We start from the raw sequence: 16,859 nt of genomic DNA on the forward strand, positions 1-16,859 counted from the left end.
GAAGGAAATTTCTAGTTTTGGTATGAATTGGCACTTCTAAGGTCCCTTCCAACTCAGAGATTGTATGATTCTAAGAAAGGACTGGACAAGAAAACCTCGAAGGCCCCGTTCCAGATCTATAACCTTTAGAATGGCAAGTTATCACATCTTTCAAAGTTTAAGAATGACACCTTTTCCCCCAAAACCACACGTATACATACATCAAGATTCTGATACATAGGATAGGGCAGGGTGGGGAAAAGAAAGGTGGTAAGTAGGTGGAAAGATGAAGTTGTGGTGTTTATTCAAAATGATGTTCTCTTCCTTTCCCTCCCCCCCACCTCTCCCCCTCTGTCTTTTCCTTCTCCCTCCTTTCTCCCTCTCTCCTTCCTTCCCCCCTCTCTCCCTCTCTTTCCCTTCTCTCTCCTCTCTCTCCCAGTCCTTCTCTCTCTTTCCCTCCCTCACTCAGTCCATCTCTTTCCTCTCCCTCTTCATGCTTTCTCTCCTTCCTCCCCTCTCTCCTCTCTCCCTTTCTCCCTCTCTCCCTCCTTCCCCCCTTTCACTTCTCTCTCTCTCTCTGTCTGTGTGTGTGTGTCTGTGTATGTGGCGGGGGAGGGGCAAGGGGAGGGGAGAGAGGAGAGAAGTGAGGGAGGGAAAGAGAGAGAAGGACTGGGAGAGAGAGGAGAGAGAAGGGAAAGAGAGGGAGAGAGGGGGGAAGGAAGGAGAGAGGGAGAAAGGAGGGAGAAGGAAAAGACAGAGGGGGAGAGGTGGGGGGGAGGGAAAGGAAGAGAACATCATTTTGAATAAACACCACAACTTCATCTTTCCACCTACTTCCCTCCCTTTCCCTCCTCTCTCCTCTCTCTCCCAGTCCTTCTCTCTCTTTCCCTCCCTCACTCAGTCCATCTCTTTCCTCTCCCTCTTCATGCTTTCTCTCCTTCCTCCCCTCTCTCCTCTCTCCCTTTCTCCCTCTCTCCCTCCTTCCCCCCTTTCACTTCTCTCTCTCCCTCTGCCTCCTTTCCCCCCTCTCTCCCCCTCCCCTCTCTCCTCTCTCCTCTTCCCTTGTCCCTCCCCCGCCACATACACAGACACACACACACAGACAGAGAGAGAGAGACACACACACACACACACTAAGAGTATCTCTATACAAAGAGTCAAAAGCTTTAATACTCTTCTAATACTGCACAGTACTGGGCAAAAGCTAACTCTCATCCAAGCAACAATTCTTAGTGTACCCCCCAGCAAAATCACCAGTATTTGTTTTTAACCCTGTTATCATCATTTCAAAGATAGGAAAACTGAGGAAAGAGTATTCAATTTACTCAAGATCCTAAAATGGTAACCAAGACTTGGAAACTGAATACCAATGCCCAAATCACCTGACCACTTTGCCTTCACCACAGCCTAGCTCAAATTCCATTAGGATGCTCAGGGATAACAAAAAGTCTCAAGGGCAGCTAAGCTTCTTGGTTTAGCTGACAGGGATTTAATAAATATATAAATAATAGATTGCATGTCCAAAGCTGATTTCTAGGATTTCTCTTCCCAGAGAGGGAATCAGAAATGGTCACCTTCTTTCACTTGACACATATCCATATACAGCCACGTCTGTACTTACCGCCATGACCAGCTCAAATGGATACTTGTAGACTCGAACTGGAGACTGATATTTCTGGACCATTTTCAACTGGAACCTGCAATCCAAACCATACAGAACCATTTTATTATTTTTTAATTCAGTTAAGTTGTAGCTTCCTAACTCTGAAAATAGGATGTTTCACACTCCAACTGCTATTCAGTGGTATGGGAACAATAGATACTGGACTGTAGCCCCTCAAGTCAAGTCAACAAGCATTTATTAAGGACCTGTTACATGCCAGGCACTGTGCTAAGTGCTGGGGATACAAAGAAAGGCAAAAAACAATCCCTTCTCTCAAGGACCTCACAGTCTCATGGGGGAGACAACAGGAAAACAACTATGTACAAACAAGATATACAGAATAAACTGGAGATAATCTTAGATGGAAGACACTAGCATTAACGCCTAAGCTTCTTGAAATGCTGAGGCATTTATGGGGATCTGGAGCCCCCAAGTAACTGCCCCTTGGTCCCAACCATCAATCTTGACACGGCCCCCAAGATGAATGTTGACCCTGAAGGATGAGCACACACATAATACAGTCATTCAAAGCCTTTCACACCTATAGGGAGGCAGCAAGGTATAGTAAAAAGAAAATCAAGTTCTAAGTCCTAAGTCCTACCTCTTCTGCTTGCTACCTTTGTGACTTTGGGCAAGTCACTTCATTTCTTTGGGCCTCAAGTGAAATAGTTGGACAGAATTTCCAGCTCTAAATCTATGATCCTGAGAGGCAGCTGAGGCAGAAAGGTGGCCTCAGAATCAGTAAGACCAGGACGCCTGTGACACGGTGGCTTTGTGATGGATTAACCTTTAGGTGCCTCAGGCCACTCTCTTAAGACTGTAAGTTTCAGAATAGTTGCCTATCTACACTGGTAGTAATAGTTTCCTGATTGGGAGTTCCTTACAACAATGAAATTACAGGTCTGGAGACCACCTCCAAAAAAAAAAAAAATCAAAGAACAACCCTCACTCACCTACATATCCAAATAGGAACAACCACCCCTCCCCTTATTTGCCTACACCCCCACATTAAGCCAGCGTGCACACACAGCGCTCCTCAAACTCTCAAATAATCCTGCACATACACATACACACACACAATCACTGCATGCATACTCATCTCTCACATAAGCCTGTGTGCATTTACAGCACCCCTCACTGAAACCCTCACGTGTCCCTGCACACTAGACGCCCCCAACACACATTCCCGAGGGATCGCTCGCGTGCACTGATGGACATATGGACACACACACACACATACACAGCCTCCACCTGTGCTCGATGCTCTGCCCGGGCCGCCGTCCTCCCTGGAGGGACCAGAGCCCGGGCTGAATGCTTCCCTCGCCACGATCCTGGACAGCGGCTGTTCCCAGTAGAGGGTAAGGCTCTAGACGAAGCAAACTTCTGCAGGAGGGACACAGAAAGCAAGTGAGGAGCGCCTCCGTGCCCCCAATCCTCCCAACCTCCGATCCCCCAAACTCCTTTTCCCTCCCACCCGGTCCCGCGGCCGGGCACCGAGCCCAGTTACACGCGGAGAAAATCCGCGGCTCGGCACCCGGCTCCTGCTATTTCTAGCAGCGCCTGGCCCGGCCCCAGAGAGGCAGAAGGCGCCGAGCCAGGCTGCGCTCCCGGCTGCAGCTGGGACCGCCCTACCCCGCCCCATCCCAGCCCCACAGCTCCCGCCCCCGCCCCCACCCCCACCCTACCTCCGCCTCCGCCCCGGCCCAGGTCTGTCCGCCCATTTTGGGGTAGAGGAAGACTTGAGCCCTAAAACAAACTCTTGGAGACTGCAAGGGGGTATCGAGGGATGGAGGGGGAAAGAAATAGCCCCTGGAGCCAGCAAGGACGGAGTTCCAAACTAAAGCCCAGCCCCTACAGACCCTCAACCTAGCCACGCCCCCATATAGTCCCGCCTCCAGAGCGCTGGTCCCCACCCTCAGCCCCCCACAAATCCACGCCCCCTCTCAGGCTGGCTTCTCCTCCCTACAGAGGCTGGTTCTTTGCTCCGCGCTCCGCCCTAGACCTGGGAGCTCAGTGGCCTCTGTCCTTAGGGCACCTCCTTCATCCACCCCTCTTAGTTCAGAACCTCTCAGTTCAACTCAGCTCCTCCTCCCTGCACCCCGCCCCGCAGCCGCCAGAGGTCACTGAAGAGCTGCTGGGTAGTGAAGCCTGCTGCCCTCCAAAAGAGGCTTGCGCCCTGCCCGGCACCTGCCGACTCTTGCCTGTCCTCGTCACCTGCCTACTGGATATAGAATACGGTGAACTGTCTTCCAGACCGTTAGGGCTATCCAATTTCTTAACATTATTAGTATTAGTAGTAGGACGAATTGTAACAGAAAAGGGAATAATAGAAGTAGGAATAGGTGTAAAAAATGTTAATAGTAGAGAAATAGGAATATAAATGTTTTAAATAGGACTATTACCAGAAGGAATAGTAATAGATGTATCATTCGTATTATTATCTATCATTTATATAGCGCTTTAAGATTTATAAACCTTTACAAATATCTCATTTTGTCCTCACATCAACCCCGGAGGAAAGGTGCTATTATCTCCATTTTACAGATGAGGATAGTGAAGCAGACAAAGGTTAAATGACTTGCCCAGGGTCAAACGGCTAGGAAGTATACGAGATAGGAATTGAACTTAGGATTTTCTGATTCCAAGTACAACATTCTGTCCACTTTGATGCCTATTATCAATTAGAAAATGTTCATTTACAAAGCACTTTGTTAGGGGTTCTTAACATTTTATGTATCATGGACCCCTTTGGCATTCTGACAAAGTAGATCCCTTCTCAAAATGTTTTCAAATTGTAAAACAGGTATATTATTATTACAAAGGAAACATTTTACTGAAATACAATTATCAAAATATTTTTAAGAAACACAAGTTTACAGAGCCCAAATTAAGAATCCCTACTTTAAGGTTTACAAAGTGCTTTCCTTCAATGCCCTGTTCGAATTTTCCTTCAATGCCTCTCTTCTGAAACCTTCTGCAACAACAATAATCCTAAGGGATCTGTCTCTTCTCTGAATTCCAGAATAATAATTCACATTTACATATCACTTAAAGTTTTCTTTCTCATCTTCCTAACAACCCTGTGATGTAGATAATGCAAGTATTATTACTCCCATTTTACAGATAAGGAAATTAGAGTCAGAGAGATTAAGTGGCATTCCAATTCACACAGTATCAGTGAGATGATTCAAACCCATATCATTGAATCACAGTCTAAGCATGCCACTTTTTCTGTTCACAAATTTCCAATGGCTCTTATTTACCTCTCAAATAAAGTTTAATCTCTTTTGCCTGGAATTTGAAGCCCTCCACAATATGGCTGGCACCTACCTTTTCAAGTTAACATCCTCTACACTCCAGGTAGACTTAGCTACTTTGCCTCCTAGACTTTTCTCATCTTTGGAGCTATGTTCACAGTTTTCTCTCCCTGTAAACGTCTTCCCTCTCTTTCTTTGTTTGCTCAGTTCCTACCCATCCTTTATATCCTAGCTCAAATGCCTCTTCTTTGGTCCTTTTCCATTCCACTAAACCACAAGTGGGGAACCTGCGGCCTCGAGGCCACTCTGGGTCCATAAGTGTGGCCCTTTGACTGAATCCAAACTTCACAGAACAAATCCCCTTAATTAAAGGATTTATTCTGTAAAACTTGGGCTCAGTCAAAAGACCTAGAAGGCCACATGTGACCTAGAGCCCTGGAAACAGTGCTTTGTTCTATGTCTCTCTAATACAGTTTGATAGTATTATAAATTATAGTTGTCTTCTCTTCGTCGACTGGAGTCTCCATGAGGGCAAAGGCCATGTCTTATCCCCTAGTACACAGCTCGTACATGTTTGTTGAATTAAGCTGCATTTAATTAAACTACTACTAGAAGGAACCATGGTAACCTTCTAATCCAACCTTCTTCATTTTATAGATGAGGTAACTGAGGCCCAGACAGGGAAAATTGCCTACCAAATCAGTGGGGGAGCCAACATTAGAACTCACGTCTCCCTAGTTCCTGTCCAGTGCCCTTTCATGTCATATCACATCAAACTGCTATGCCAAATTTCATGTAGTTATTCAAAGCTTAACATTTAATGTTTCTCTAATTATTTCATGTATGTCAGATAAAACTCCCCAACTAGATTTTAAACTCTTTTTGAGCAAAGACCATGCTTCTTTTGTTTCCCTCATTGGACTAGCACAGTGATGAGTTCATACTAGGTATTCAATAACTATGTTGATTCATCATCAATCAAATCTAAATCTATGATCCTCTGATACTATAATTTCTGGCAGCCTACCCCTGCAGCAGGACCCTGCCTGATTAAAATCCTTATTCCGTAGGCCAGTCTTTCAAATTTCCCTTCCTGGCTTTCAAAGTACTAGAGACTTTATCTCCATATAGTACAAATACTTTATTCAGATCTCATATCAGAGCATATCTCCAATCCTTTTGCTTTCTACCACCCCCAACCTCTTGCTCCTAAGATATATCTCCAGAAGAGATACCAAAGGTCTGAATGATCTAGCAAGAGGAGCATACAACACAGGGAATTTGTTTTTTCATCTTTAAGTCATATTTTATTTTTTCCCAATTGCATTTATAAACAATTTTTAACATTTATTTTTTAAAATTTTGAGTTCCAAATTCTCTTCCTCCCCCCTTCCCCTCCCCTTTTTCTGAAAAGGTAAGCAATTTGATACAAGTGCAATCATGCAAAACATATTTCCACACTGGTCATGTTAACAAGGAATTTGAAGTAGGAAAGTCCCTACTGTTCAACCAAAGGGAAGAAGTTTTCAGCACCTCGGGGTCCTATCAATTCGAACTTCAGGATATAATTAGGCCACTCTCCTACATCAAAAATGTAGGTGAATGAACCTCCCTCCAGCTGGATTGTTAAGGCCCTCTGGGCCTGCAACATGGTGTCCAAGATGGGTTCTGGACCAAGCTCAGGAACTGGGAATTCTGCCCATAGCATCCAGAGGCCAGAGGGGAATACATAGGTTCTAAGGACAGGAAGCTGGCAAAGTTATGTCATGCATTAGAAACAGAGCCAAACATTATCTTCCCAAAAAAACCTAGCATCTCCTCCTGACATCCCTATTTCTGTTAATGATACTATCATGCTCTTAGTCACCCAGTCTCCTAACCTTGAGTTATCTTTGATTCTTCTACTCTTATTCTACCCCCGCATCCAAATCAATAGATTCTGCCTAACCTCTCTCAAATCCATCCCTTCTTTTCTATTATGACGGCCACAACTTTAATTCAGATCCCTATCACTTCACACCTATACTATTTTTAACACCCTCTTCATTAGAATCCCCCATAAGTCTCCATGTCTCTACCACATACACCCACACACCACCTCTGTATCAATTCTGCACAGTGATGCCAGATTAATCTTCTTAAAATGCTACTTTCATCATGCCTCTTCTTTTACTTATAAGCCTTCAATGATTCCCCACTGCTTATAACATCAATGCCAAATTCTTTCACCTAGCATTCAAGACCCTAACCCCAACCCGCTTTTCCAACTTTATCTCCCTCTATTCCTCTATATGAACTCTTTATTCCTAGGGTTTTCAATCTGGAGTCCTTGGACTCCCAAGGGATCTGTGAATAGATTTCATGAGGACTGTGGACTTGGATGGGAAAAGTATTTTGATAACTGTATTTTAATGTAATTGATTTTCTTTGCAATCCTATATATTTTATTTTGTGCATTTGAAAGAATTATTCTGAGAAGAGATTCATAGGCTACCAACAGTGTCCATGGTGCAGAACTGGTTAAGAACCCCTTCTAACTCTATGTGACCCCGTGAACTTTTGTCTGTGGAGTTTTCTTGGCAAAGATATAGAGTAGTCTTACATTTCCTTCTCCAGCGTGTCCCCATTTTACAGATAAGGAGCTGAAACAAATAGGGGTTAAGTGACTTGCCCAGGGTCACACAGTTAATAAGTGTCCAAGTTAGGATTTTAATTCAGATCTTCCTGACTCCAAGCCCAGTGCTCTATCCATTGCACTATTCCAATCAAACTGGTTTTCTCATTGTTTCCCAAATATGCCTTTCCCTTTTCTACTTATCTACTTTTGCCACTAGCAGTCCCCCTGCTTGGAATAGAATTTTTTTCCTATCCTTCGAAACTAAAAAAATAGAATTTTTTTCCCTATCTTTCAAAAGCTCAATTCAATTCAATTGAATGAATGATTATTAAATACTATATACTATAAACCACTCACTGTGCTACTGTTACTATTGTATACTGGAGGATATATGCAGAAGGATGTGGGCTATTGGGGACAACCCATACAAAAGCAAGGAAGCAGTAAATGGAATGTCATGTATGTGAAACATCAAACAGGTCAGTTTGATGGCAGGAACATTGAAAAGGAAGTGATGAAGGCAAAGCGCCAGCTTCTCTCTTCTCGCTCTCCATGCTCTCGTGACCTCATCAACTCCCAAGGGTTTAATTATCATCTTTATGCAGATGACTCACAGATCTATATATTCAGCAGGATTTTCTATCCTGAGCCCTAGTCCTACATTAGCAATGACTTATTGAACATTTCAAACTGGATATGCCAGAGAAATCTCAAATTTAACAGGTCCAAAACAGAGCTCATAATCTTTTCCCCAAATCCCTCCACCCTCCCAAACTTGCCTATTTCTAACATCACCATTCTTCTAGGGTCCTGGGTTCATAGCCTCAAGTCCTCAATCCCCACGTATCCAATCAGTTGCCATATCTTGCCATTTACTCTTCCACAACATCTCTCACCCCTATCCCATATCTCTACCATCTTAGGTCAAGCCCTCATCATGCCTCACTTGGACTATGGTAATAGCTTCCTATGGCAGCTAGGGGGCACAGTGGATAGAGTACCAGGCCTGGAGTCAGGAAGACTCTTTTTCCCGAGTTCAAACTGTGGGACCCTGAGCAAGTCACTTAACCATGTTTGCCTCAAATTCCTCATCTGTAAAGTGAGCTGGAGAAGGAAATGGCAAACCACTCCAGTATCTTTGCTGGGTTTTTTGGGGGGGTTTTTTGGTTTTCTTTTTTGTTTGTTTGTTTGTTTGTTTGTTTTTTTGGTTAATCTATGTGAGTAAAAAGGCCTGCCCCTTATAACCATGTCATTATAATATGTATTGATCACCAGTCTCCTATGGGACTCTTTTTCTTTCTTTTTAATTTTTTAAAAAATTTTTTATTTTTAGTTTTCAACATTCACTTCCTCAAGATTTTGAGTTCCAAATTTTCTCCCCATCTCATCCCTCCCCTCACCCCAAGATGGCATGCATTCTGTATACCCCTCCCCCTAATCTGCCCTCCCTTCTATCTCTCCCCCCCTTCTCTTATGCCCTACCCCTTCTCTTTTCCTGTAGGGCAGGATATATGTTAATACCCCATTTCCTATATTTCTTATTTCCCAGTTGCATGTCACTACAGTATCTTTACCAAGTAAAACCCATATGGAGTCATGAAGAGTCGGACACAACTGAAACAAATACACAACAAAAATAGCCTCCTGATTGGTCTCCCTGACTCGTCTGAGGCACATCCTACATGCCACTGCCAAAGTGATTTTCCTTAAGCCCAGAACTGACCATGTCACTCTCCTACTCAATAAACTCTTATAACTCCCTATTGCCTCTAGTATAAAATATAAGCAAACTCCTGTTTGCTTTTTAAAGCACAGGACTTGGCCCCAACCTACCTTTCTAGCTTCTTGATACACTACTCCATTTCCCACACTCTATAGTTTAGCCAAACTAGTATAGTGTTCTTGCTGTTCCTCATGCACAAAACTCGATATCCCAAATCTATAATTTTGCACCAGACATCCCTCATACCTAGAATGTACTCCTTCCTCACCTCCACCTCATAAAACCCTGTTTCCCCCCAGTAACTAAGTCACTATACCTCCCTACACTTGATTGAGCAACAAGGAGGGTACTCTCAGGAAACATGCATCTTATAATAGTAAATGAATCCAAAACACATAGAAAATAACTATTAAGGGGTAGCTAGGTAGCACACTAGATAGAGCACCGGCCCTGGAGTTAGGAGAAACTGAGTTTAAATCAAGCCTCAGACACTTACCAACTGTGCAAGTTACTTAACCCCAATTGCTTCCCCAAATAAATAATAAAATAACTGTTAAGCAATTTCAGGGATGTAAAAGGTGAGTTCATAAGGTTCTTCCTTCAAAATGCAGTTCAAGCATCACCTTCTACATGAAGGTATTCCTTATCTTTCCAACTACTCCCTATCTTGTATTTATTTATTCACCAGCCTCATTCTCTCCTCCTGAGCCATCCGGTTCCAGTGGCTAGATACAAATCAGGATGACTGGAGATAGCACTGAATGCAGTGGGAGACCTTGGCCTTTTTAAGCTAAAGTCTTTCCGAGTTCTCATTTTGACTGAGGCAGTGCCCATTCAGTGATTAAGGGTAGGTAAGAATAGAAAAGCATCTTTTCATTCTATGAAAAAGAATACTATATATTTATATATATATACATATACATATATATACACACACATATGTATGTGTTATATATACATGTATGTATGTATGTATACCCATATGTTTTATTAATAGAATATAAGTTCCACGAGTGTAGGAATTGCTTGATTTCTTGTCTGTTTATCCCTGGTGCCCAACACAGCACCCAGTGCTTAATAAGTGCTTGTTGAATGAATAATAAAGCAAAATCAGTCTTACAAGATTGGTTGGAGCCAGATTGTGAAAACTTTCAAATCCCATAAAAGTTTATATTTCATCCTAGAGGCAATAGGGAGTCACTGAAACTGCTTGAACAGGGGAATGACATAGTCTAAACCATGCTTTAGGAATATCAATCTGATAAATGTGTATAAAATGGACTGCAGAGGAGGAAGACATGAGTCAGGGAGGCCAATTTGTAGGGTATTGCGAGAGATATCTTGAGGGTCTGAAGAAGAGTGCGGCTATGTGAGTGGAAAAGAAGAAAGAGATTGAGATGTATTGTAGGGATAGAATGAATAAATCTTGCTAACTGGGAAGAGGGAGAAGAAAGTGTCAAGGATGAAGGAAACTGTGAATGAGAGTGACTAGAAGGATGATGCCCTAAACAGAAACAGGTGGGCAATTCTAGGAGAAAGACAATGAACTCTGGGTTTGATAGGTTGAGTCTGAGATACCTGTAGGACATCCAGGTAGAGGCATCCATCAGGCCTCTGGTGATGGAAGATTTAGAGCTAAGGAGGCAAGTGAGAACGGGATATGTAGATCCTATCCAGGTCATCAGGACCAGGTGTCCTGAACTCATCACAGGCAGTGAGGTGCTCTCTCTATCTCCAGCCTGAGTTGAATTAATTCAGCACCTGGGACACACTCCTGGAAGAGACAGATATACAAAGAGAGAGTCACAAGGACAGAAACAGAGGCAGAGGAGTTCCTGAGGTGTGATGAGGAAAGTGGGATTGCTAGTGGAATGGGGTCAGGGGCTTCTTGCTATATTCCTTGTATATGAAATGAGTGCTTCTCAATTCAGGCATCTAATTCTCTAGTTCTTCAGTCATTTCATACATTTGACATTGGGCTGAGCAGTGTGGGAACATACAGAGGAAAGGAGAGGGGGGAAATGACCTTGGTCTTTTTTAAATTTTTAATTAATTTATTTTTAATTATCAACAATCACTTCCATAAACTTTTGAGTTTTAAATTTTTCTCCCCCTCCCTTCCTACCTCCCTCCCCAAGACAACATGCACTCTGATATAGGCTATACATGTATATTCCTATTAAACATATTTTCACATTAGTGATATTGTAGGTCAGAATTAGAACCAATAGGAGGAACCACTAGAAAGAGGAAACAAAACACAACAGAAGAAAAAAAATAGCAAATAGTATGCTTCGATCTGCATTCAAACTCCATAGTTCTTTCTTTGGATGTAGATAGCATTTTCCATCATGAGGCCTTTGGAGATGTCTTAGATCCTTGTATTGCTGAGATAGGTTAAGTCTATAAATATTAATCATTGCACAACGTGGCTGTTACTATGTACAATGTTCTCCTGGTTCTGCTCATTTCACTCAGCATCAGACCATACAAGTCTTTCCAGGTTTTTCTGAAGTCTGCCTGATCATCATTTGTTATAGCACAATAATAATCCATTATATTCATATACCACAACTTGTTCAGCCATTCCCCAAATGATGGGCGTCCTCTCAAATTCCAATTCTTTGCCACCACAAAAAGAGTTGCTATAAATATTTTTGTACATGTGGGTCCTTTTCCCATTTGTATGATCTCTCTGCAATATAGCCCTAGAAGTGCCATTGCTGGGTCAAAGGGTATGCATATTTTTATAGCCCTTTGGGCATAGTTCCAAATTGCTCTCCAAAATGGTTGGATCATTTCACAACTCTACCAACAATGTATTAGTGTTCCAATTTTCCCATATCTTCTCCAACATTTATCATTTTCCTGTTTTGTCATGTTGGCCAATCTGATAGTTGTGATGTGGTACCTCAGAGTTGTTTTGATTTGCATTTCTCTAATCAATAGTGATTTAGAGCATTTTTTCACATGACTATAGATGGCTTTAATTTCTTCATCTGAGAACTGCCTGTTAAAATGGATCTTAGTCTTAAGAAGACCACACATAGAAAACAGCTAAAGATGTACAAAATAGCGTATAAACAACCACCAATGAGACTTGCATAAGTGGGAGAAACAGAACAGGAGCAAGACCTCAGCCTCTGTACTCAGAGGATCTGGGTTCAAGTCCTACCTGTGTGACATGGGGCAAGTCACTTAACCTTGGTGTTTAGTTTCCACATTTGTAAAGTGAGAGGAATTGAAGCTTCTGATGCTCCTTCTAGCTCTTTAATCTTATGAGTATTGAGAAAGAAGACTCTTACTCTATTACTAGTGGCCACTCAATACCCATTCCATCGCTAGTCTATCTCAACCTGTGATTTTATTCCCTATGAAACCTGGCCAAGGCCCTATAATTACCAGGATAAATTTGCATGGTTTTTAATTAGAGACTTCAAGACTGTCTTGTGACCTCTGAGTTCTGCAACTTCTTCTCAGCTCCAGAATACCTGTCTGGATATGGAAAGAGGCCATGTGCAATATTACACTGCCCTTCCCCTAAATCTCTGCCCCATCAAATTCTATTTTTTATAAAATGTCATTATTGATTAGTTGGTTTTTGTTTTGTTTTTTGGCAGGGCAATCAGAGTTAAGTGACTTGCGCAGGGTCACACAGCTAGTGATTATCATGTGTCTGAGGTTAGATTTGAACTCAGGCCCTCCTGACTCCAGGGCCAGTGCTCTATCCACTGCGCCACCTACCTGCCCCCACTTGGTTGTTATTTTTAACAGTCACTTCCCAATTAGCCACTAAACCCCACCAAGAACCCTCCCCTAAAACAAAACAAAACAAAACAAAACACCCTATATATCCAAAAAAAAGTTAAGCAAAACCAACTGATGCATCTACCAAATCCATCAGCACATGTAGTTTTCCATACCTGAGAATTTTCCTCTCTACCAAGAGAAGGAAGATGTATTTCATCATCTGTTCTCTAGGATCAAGCCATGTCATGGCAATTAATCTGAGTTCATCAGTCTTTCTGGAACTATTTTATTTTTATCTTTGTATGTCCAGTGCCTTGAAGAGTGACTGGCACATAGTAGGTACTTATTAAATGTGTGTTCCCTTGATTCCCTCATCGTGTTACAGCCTTCTCACCCTTGAACATCCTTCCACCCCATCACCATCTTTCTAATGTCTTAGGTTCATAATCTTGACATTATTCTCAGCTCCTTATTCTCCCTCATCCCATATATCCAATCAGTTGTCAAATCTTATTTCTACCTTCATAACATCTTTCATATCTGACTCATTCTCTCCACTCACACTGGTACTACCATACTGCAGGCCTTCATTACCTCTCATTGATTGCAAAAGCCCCCTAATTAGTGTTCAGCTGTCAAGTCTCTAACTATTCCATTTTCCTTAAACACAGATCTAATCATATATTTTTTCTACTCACTCCAACAACTCCAACAACTTCCTATTGCCTCTAGAATAAAATATATACTCTTCTGTTTAGCATTTTTTAAAGCCCTAACTATATAACCTTGCCCAACCTACCTTTCCACACTTTTTGGACATTTCTCTAAGTCCTCTGACCCTGCCCTGTGCAATCCAGACAAACCGGACTTCTCTCTGCTCTTCACTCACAACACTCCATCTCTCATCATCTTGCCTTCAAACTGTCTATCCCCTATACCTGGAATGTACTTTATCTTCACTTCTACCTCCTAGAGTACCTCTCTTCCTTTACAATGGAGTTCAGATGCTATCTTCGGCATTAATCCTTTCTTAATCCTCCCAAGCTGCTAGTGTCCTCCCTCCCCATAGTACCTTATATTTAACTACTTATTGAGCATGTGTATAAACTATATTTGTGCTGGATATATTTTATACATATTAGCTAACTCCCCCATTAGAATATAAGCTCATTTAGAACAGGGATGTTTTCACTCTTTGTGCTTCCATCTTTAGCACCTATCATAATAGAAGATTAACAAATGCCTGCTAATTGAATAACTGCCTGTGTATGTTATTCTGTTGGCTGTCCTTTCTCCACTCTGTATCAGTTCATATGTCTTTCCATATTTCTCTGAATTCGTCATAGTCATCATTTCTTACAATGCAATAATATTCCACTATACTTATATACCATAATTTGTTCAGTCATTCTTCCAGTTGATGGGTGTTCACTCTGTTTCCAGTTGTGTTTGTTTTTTGTTGTTGTCGTCGTCATTGCTGTGCTTGGGTGAAGGAAAGGAGAAGGATGGAAAGACGTAGAAAAGACAACAGAAGAGAATTTATAGGGAGAAAAGCAAAGTGTAAAAGGGTAATCAATGGAGCAGAAAAAAAAGAGGAGACCAGGGAGGGGGGCCAAAAAGACAAGAGGGAAATAATTGATTAGGTAGATAAGTGGAGGTAGGGGACCAAAATCATTGGGAGGTTGACCCAGGCAATTGGACTCCCCACATTATCCAGTAGGTGGCAGCAAACTACAGCCTATGAAGCCAGGACTTGCGCTAGCTCATCAAGGAGGGGACCTGGAATGGACCTCAGAAATCATCTATTCCAATCTCCACAATTTACAGAGGAGATCCCCAAGTCCTGTAAATTTTAGAAGAATCAGAGACATTTCTATCCAACCATAAGCAAATTCTAATAACACTCCACACCCTGACTCACCAACTCCAAATTCCTCTCCTTTGCCTGACCTGACAGAGCTCTTGGCAAAGTGGTGAGTGGAGACCTTAAGATGTTGGGCATATAAGGGCTATTAAGACTAAGCCTATGAGAGACACCAGCTAAGTCCACTTAACTGGTTCCCACTTATGTCCACTCCTCATCAGATTTAGAAAAGACCTCTCTTGTCCAATGACTAGACCTGAATTCCTAAGAGGAAAAGGCAACTAGGTGATGAAGTGGGTACAGTGCTGAGCCTGGAGTCCAGAAGATTTATCTTCCTGAGTTCAAATCTGGCCTCAGACAGTTTCTAGTTATGTGACCCTGGGCAAGTCACTTAACCCTGTCTGCCTCAGTTTCCTCATCTGTAAAATGAGCAAGAGAAGGAAATGGCAAACCACTCCAGTATCTTTGCTGAGAAAACCCCAAATGGGGGTCAGGAAGAGTCAGATATGACTGAAATGATGGAACAGCAGCAAGAGGAAGGAAAGTGCCTGTAGAAGGGTGTGGTCAGCCCTGGGCCCCCTAGTGTGATGGAACTGTGATTTTTTTTCTGTCACCTCCTCCTTGACCATTACATAGAAGAAGGGTTTTCTTTTTCTTTCTTTTTTTTTTTTTTTTGTCTAGGCAATGGGGTTAAGTGACTTGCCCAGAGTCACACAGCTAGTAAAACGAAAGGTTTTCATAAAGGAGGCAAGATAATACAATGAAAAGAATTCTAGATTTGGAGCCAGAAGACTTGGGCTAAAATCATGGTTCTACCATTTACTATCTATGTGACCCTGAGCAAGTCACTTAAGCTCAAGGTCAGAGAGAGAGCAAGAGAAACAGACGGACAGAAGCTGAGAGGAAAAGCAGAAACAGAGACAAAGAGACAGACAGATTAAATTATGTTGAAGGTCCTTCCCAACTCTATTCAGGAGAGATACTGGAGAGCCCAGAGCATTGAACTTGGAGCCAGGAAGACCTAGATAGAAATCATTCCTTGGGTACTAGCTGTGTGAGCCTTGGAAAGTCACTTAACATCTTTGGTCCTCAGTTTCCTCATCTATAAAATGAGAGGGTTGGACTCTATTATCCCTAAGTTCCATCTTAGTTCCAAATCAATGATTTTATATCACCAGACACAGTGAGGTCAAGGAGACAAATGAACAGTGGTAAAACAGGCAAAGGGAGCCAGGTTGAGTTCTGTACAAAGTAACCAGGGTACATGGGTAGAGCAGAAACACTTACAAAGACTAGAACAGAGAGACTGAAGTTAGGGTCGATGATGAAGAAACAGACACAAAGAAAAGGATTAGCCTCTTACTTTTGGGATTCTCAGACAAATTTCCAACCTTCTGAACCCTGGCCCCTTTTCCTATCCCATCTGGTAGGGAGGAGGAAGCCTGCTATGTGCTACAAGCCTAGGAGCTGAGGTAAAGTCTGCTCCGTGCCCCTGGGTGAACATGAAAAGATTTTGAATGACACCCTGCCACAAGCTTCCTAATTAGTTTGCCCCTTTTTTGAATTAAATTTTTTTTTCAGATCTTCATTCTCTCCTTTCCACCTCCCCTTAACTTCCCATTGAGAAAGCAAGAAAAACAAAACCCCTGTTACAAATATGTACAGTCAAGTAAAGCAAAATTTCCACATTGACCATGTCCAAAAGGTAAAACAAAACAAAAAAAATATGTCTGAGTCTATCAACTCTCTATGAGGAGGAGGTGGATAGTATGCTTCATCCTGAGCCCATGGGATTGTGATTAGTCATGTGTTGATCAGAGTTCCTTTCAAAACCAGGCAGTTTACTCTTAACCCTAAATCTCCCCAATATCAGAAACACCACCCACTCCCTTCCCAGGATAAGGAATCCTTTTAGTCCCTAGAAATGAAAATTACGGCGCAGTGGATAGAGCAACGGCCCTGAAGTCAGGAGGACCTGAGTTCAAATCCAGCCTCAGACCAAACAC

At 42.4% G+C, this 16,859-nt stretch overlaps 1 protein-coding gene across 1 annotated transcript in view; it reads right to left on the minus strand.

Annotated features, from left to right (window-relative positions):
• SEC14L5 (SEC14 like lipid binding 5) overlaps nt 1-3,013 on the minus strand; it is a 77,488-nt gene extending 74,475 nt beyond the window's left edge. The window contains exons 1-2 of the mRNA XM_027839419.1: nt 2,894-3,013; nt 1,601-1,676 (exon numbers count right to left, since the gene is read on the minus strand). Coding sequence (XP_027695220.1) covers nt 1,601-1,663 — 63 coding nt within the window. The 5' untranslated portion in view covers nt 1,664-1,676; nt 2,894-3,013. The remainder of the gene's footprint in view (nt 1-1,600; nt 1,677-2,893) is intronic.
• Nucleotides 3,014-16,859: the final 13,846 nt, after the last annotated feature.

Source organism: Vombatus ursinus, unplaced genomic scaffold, assembly GCF_900497805.2.
Source record: "Vombatus ursinus unplaced genomic scaffold, bare-nosed wombat genome assembly UNPS02014832.1, whole genome shotgun sequence".
Taxonomy (NCBI): Eukaryota; Metazoa; Chordata; class Mammalia; order Diprotodontia; family Vombatidae; genus Vombatus; species Vombatus ursinus.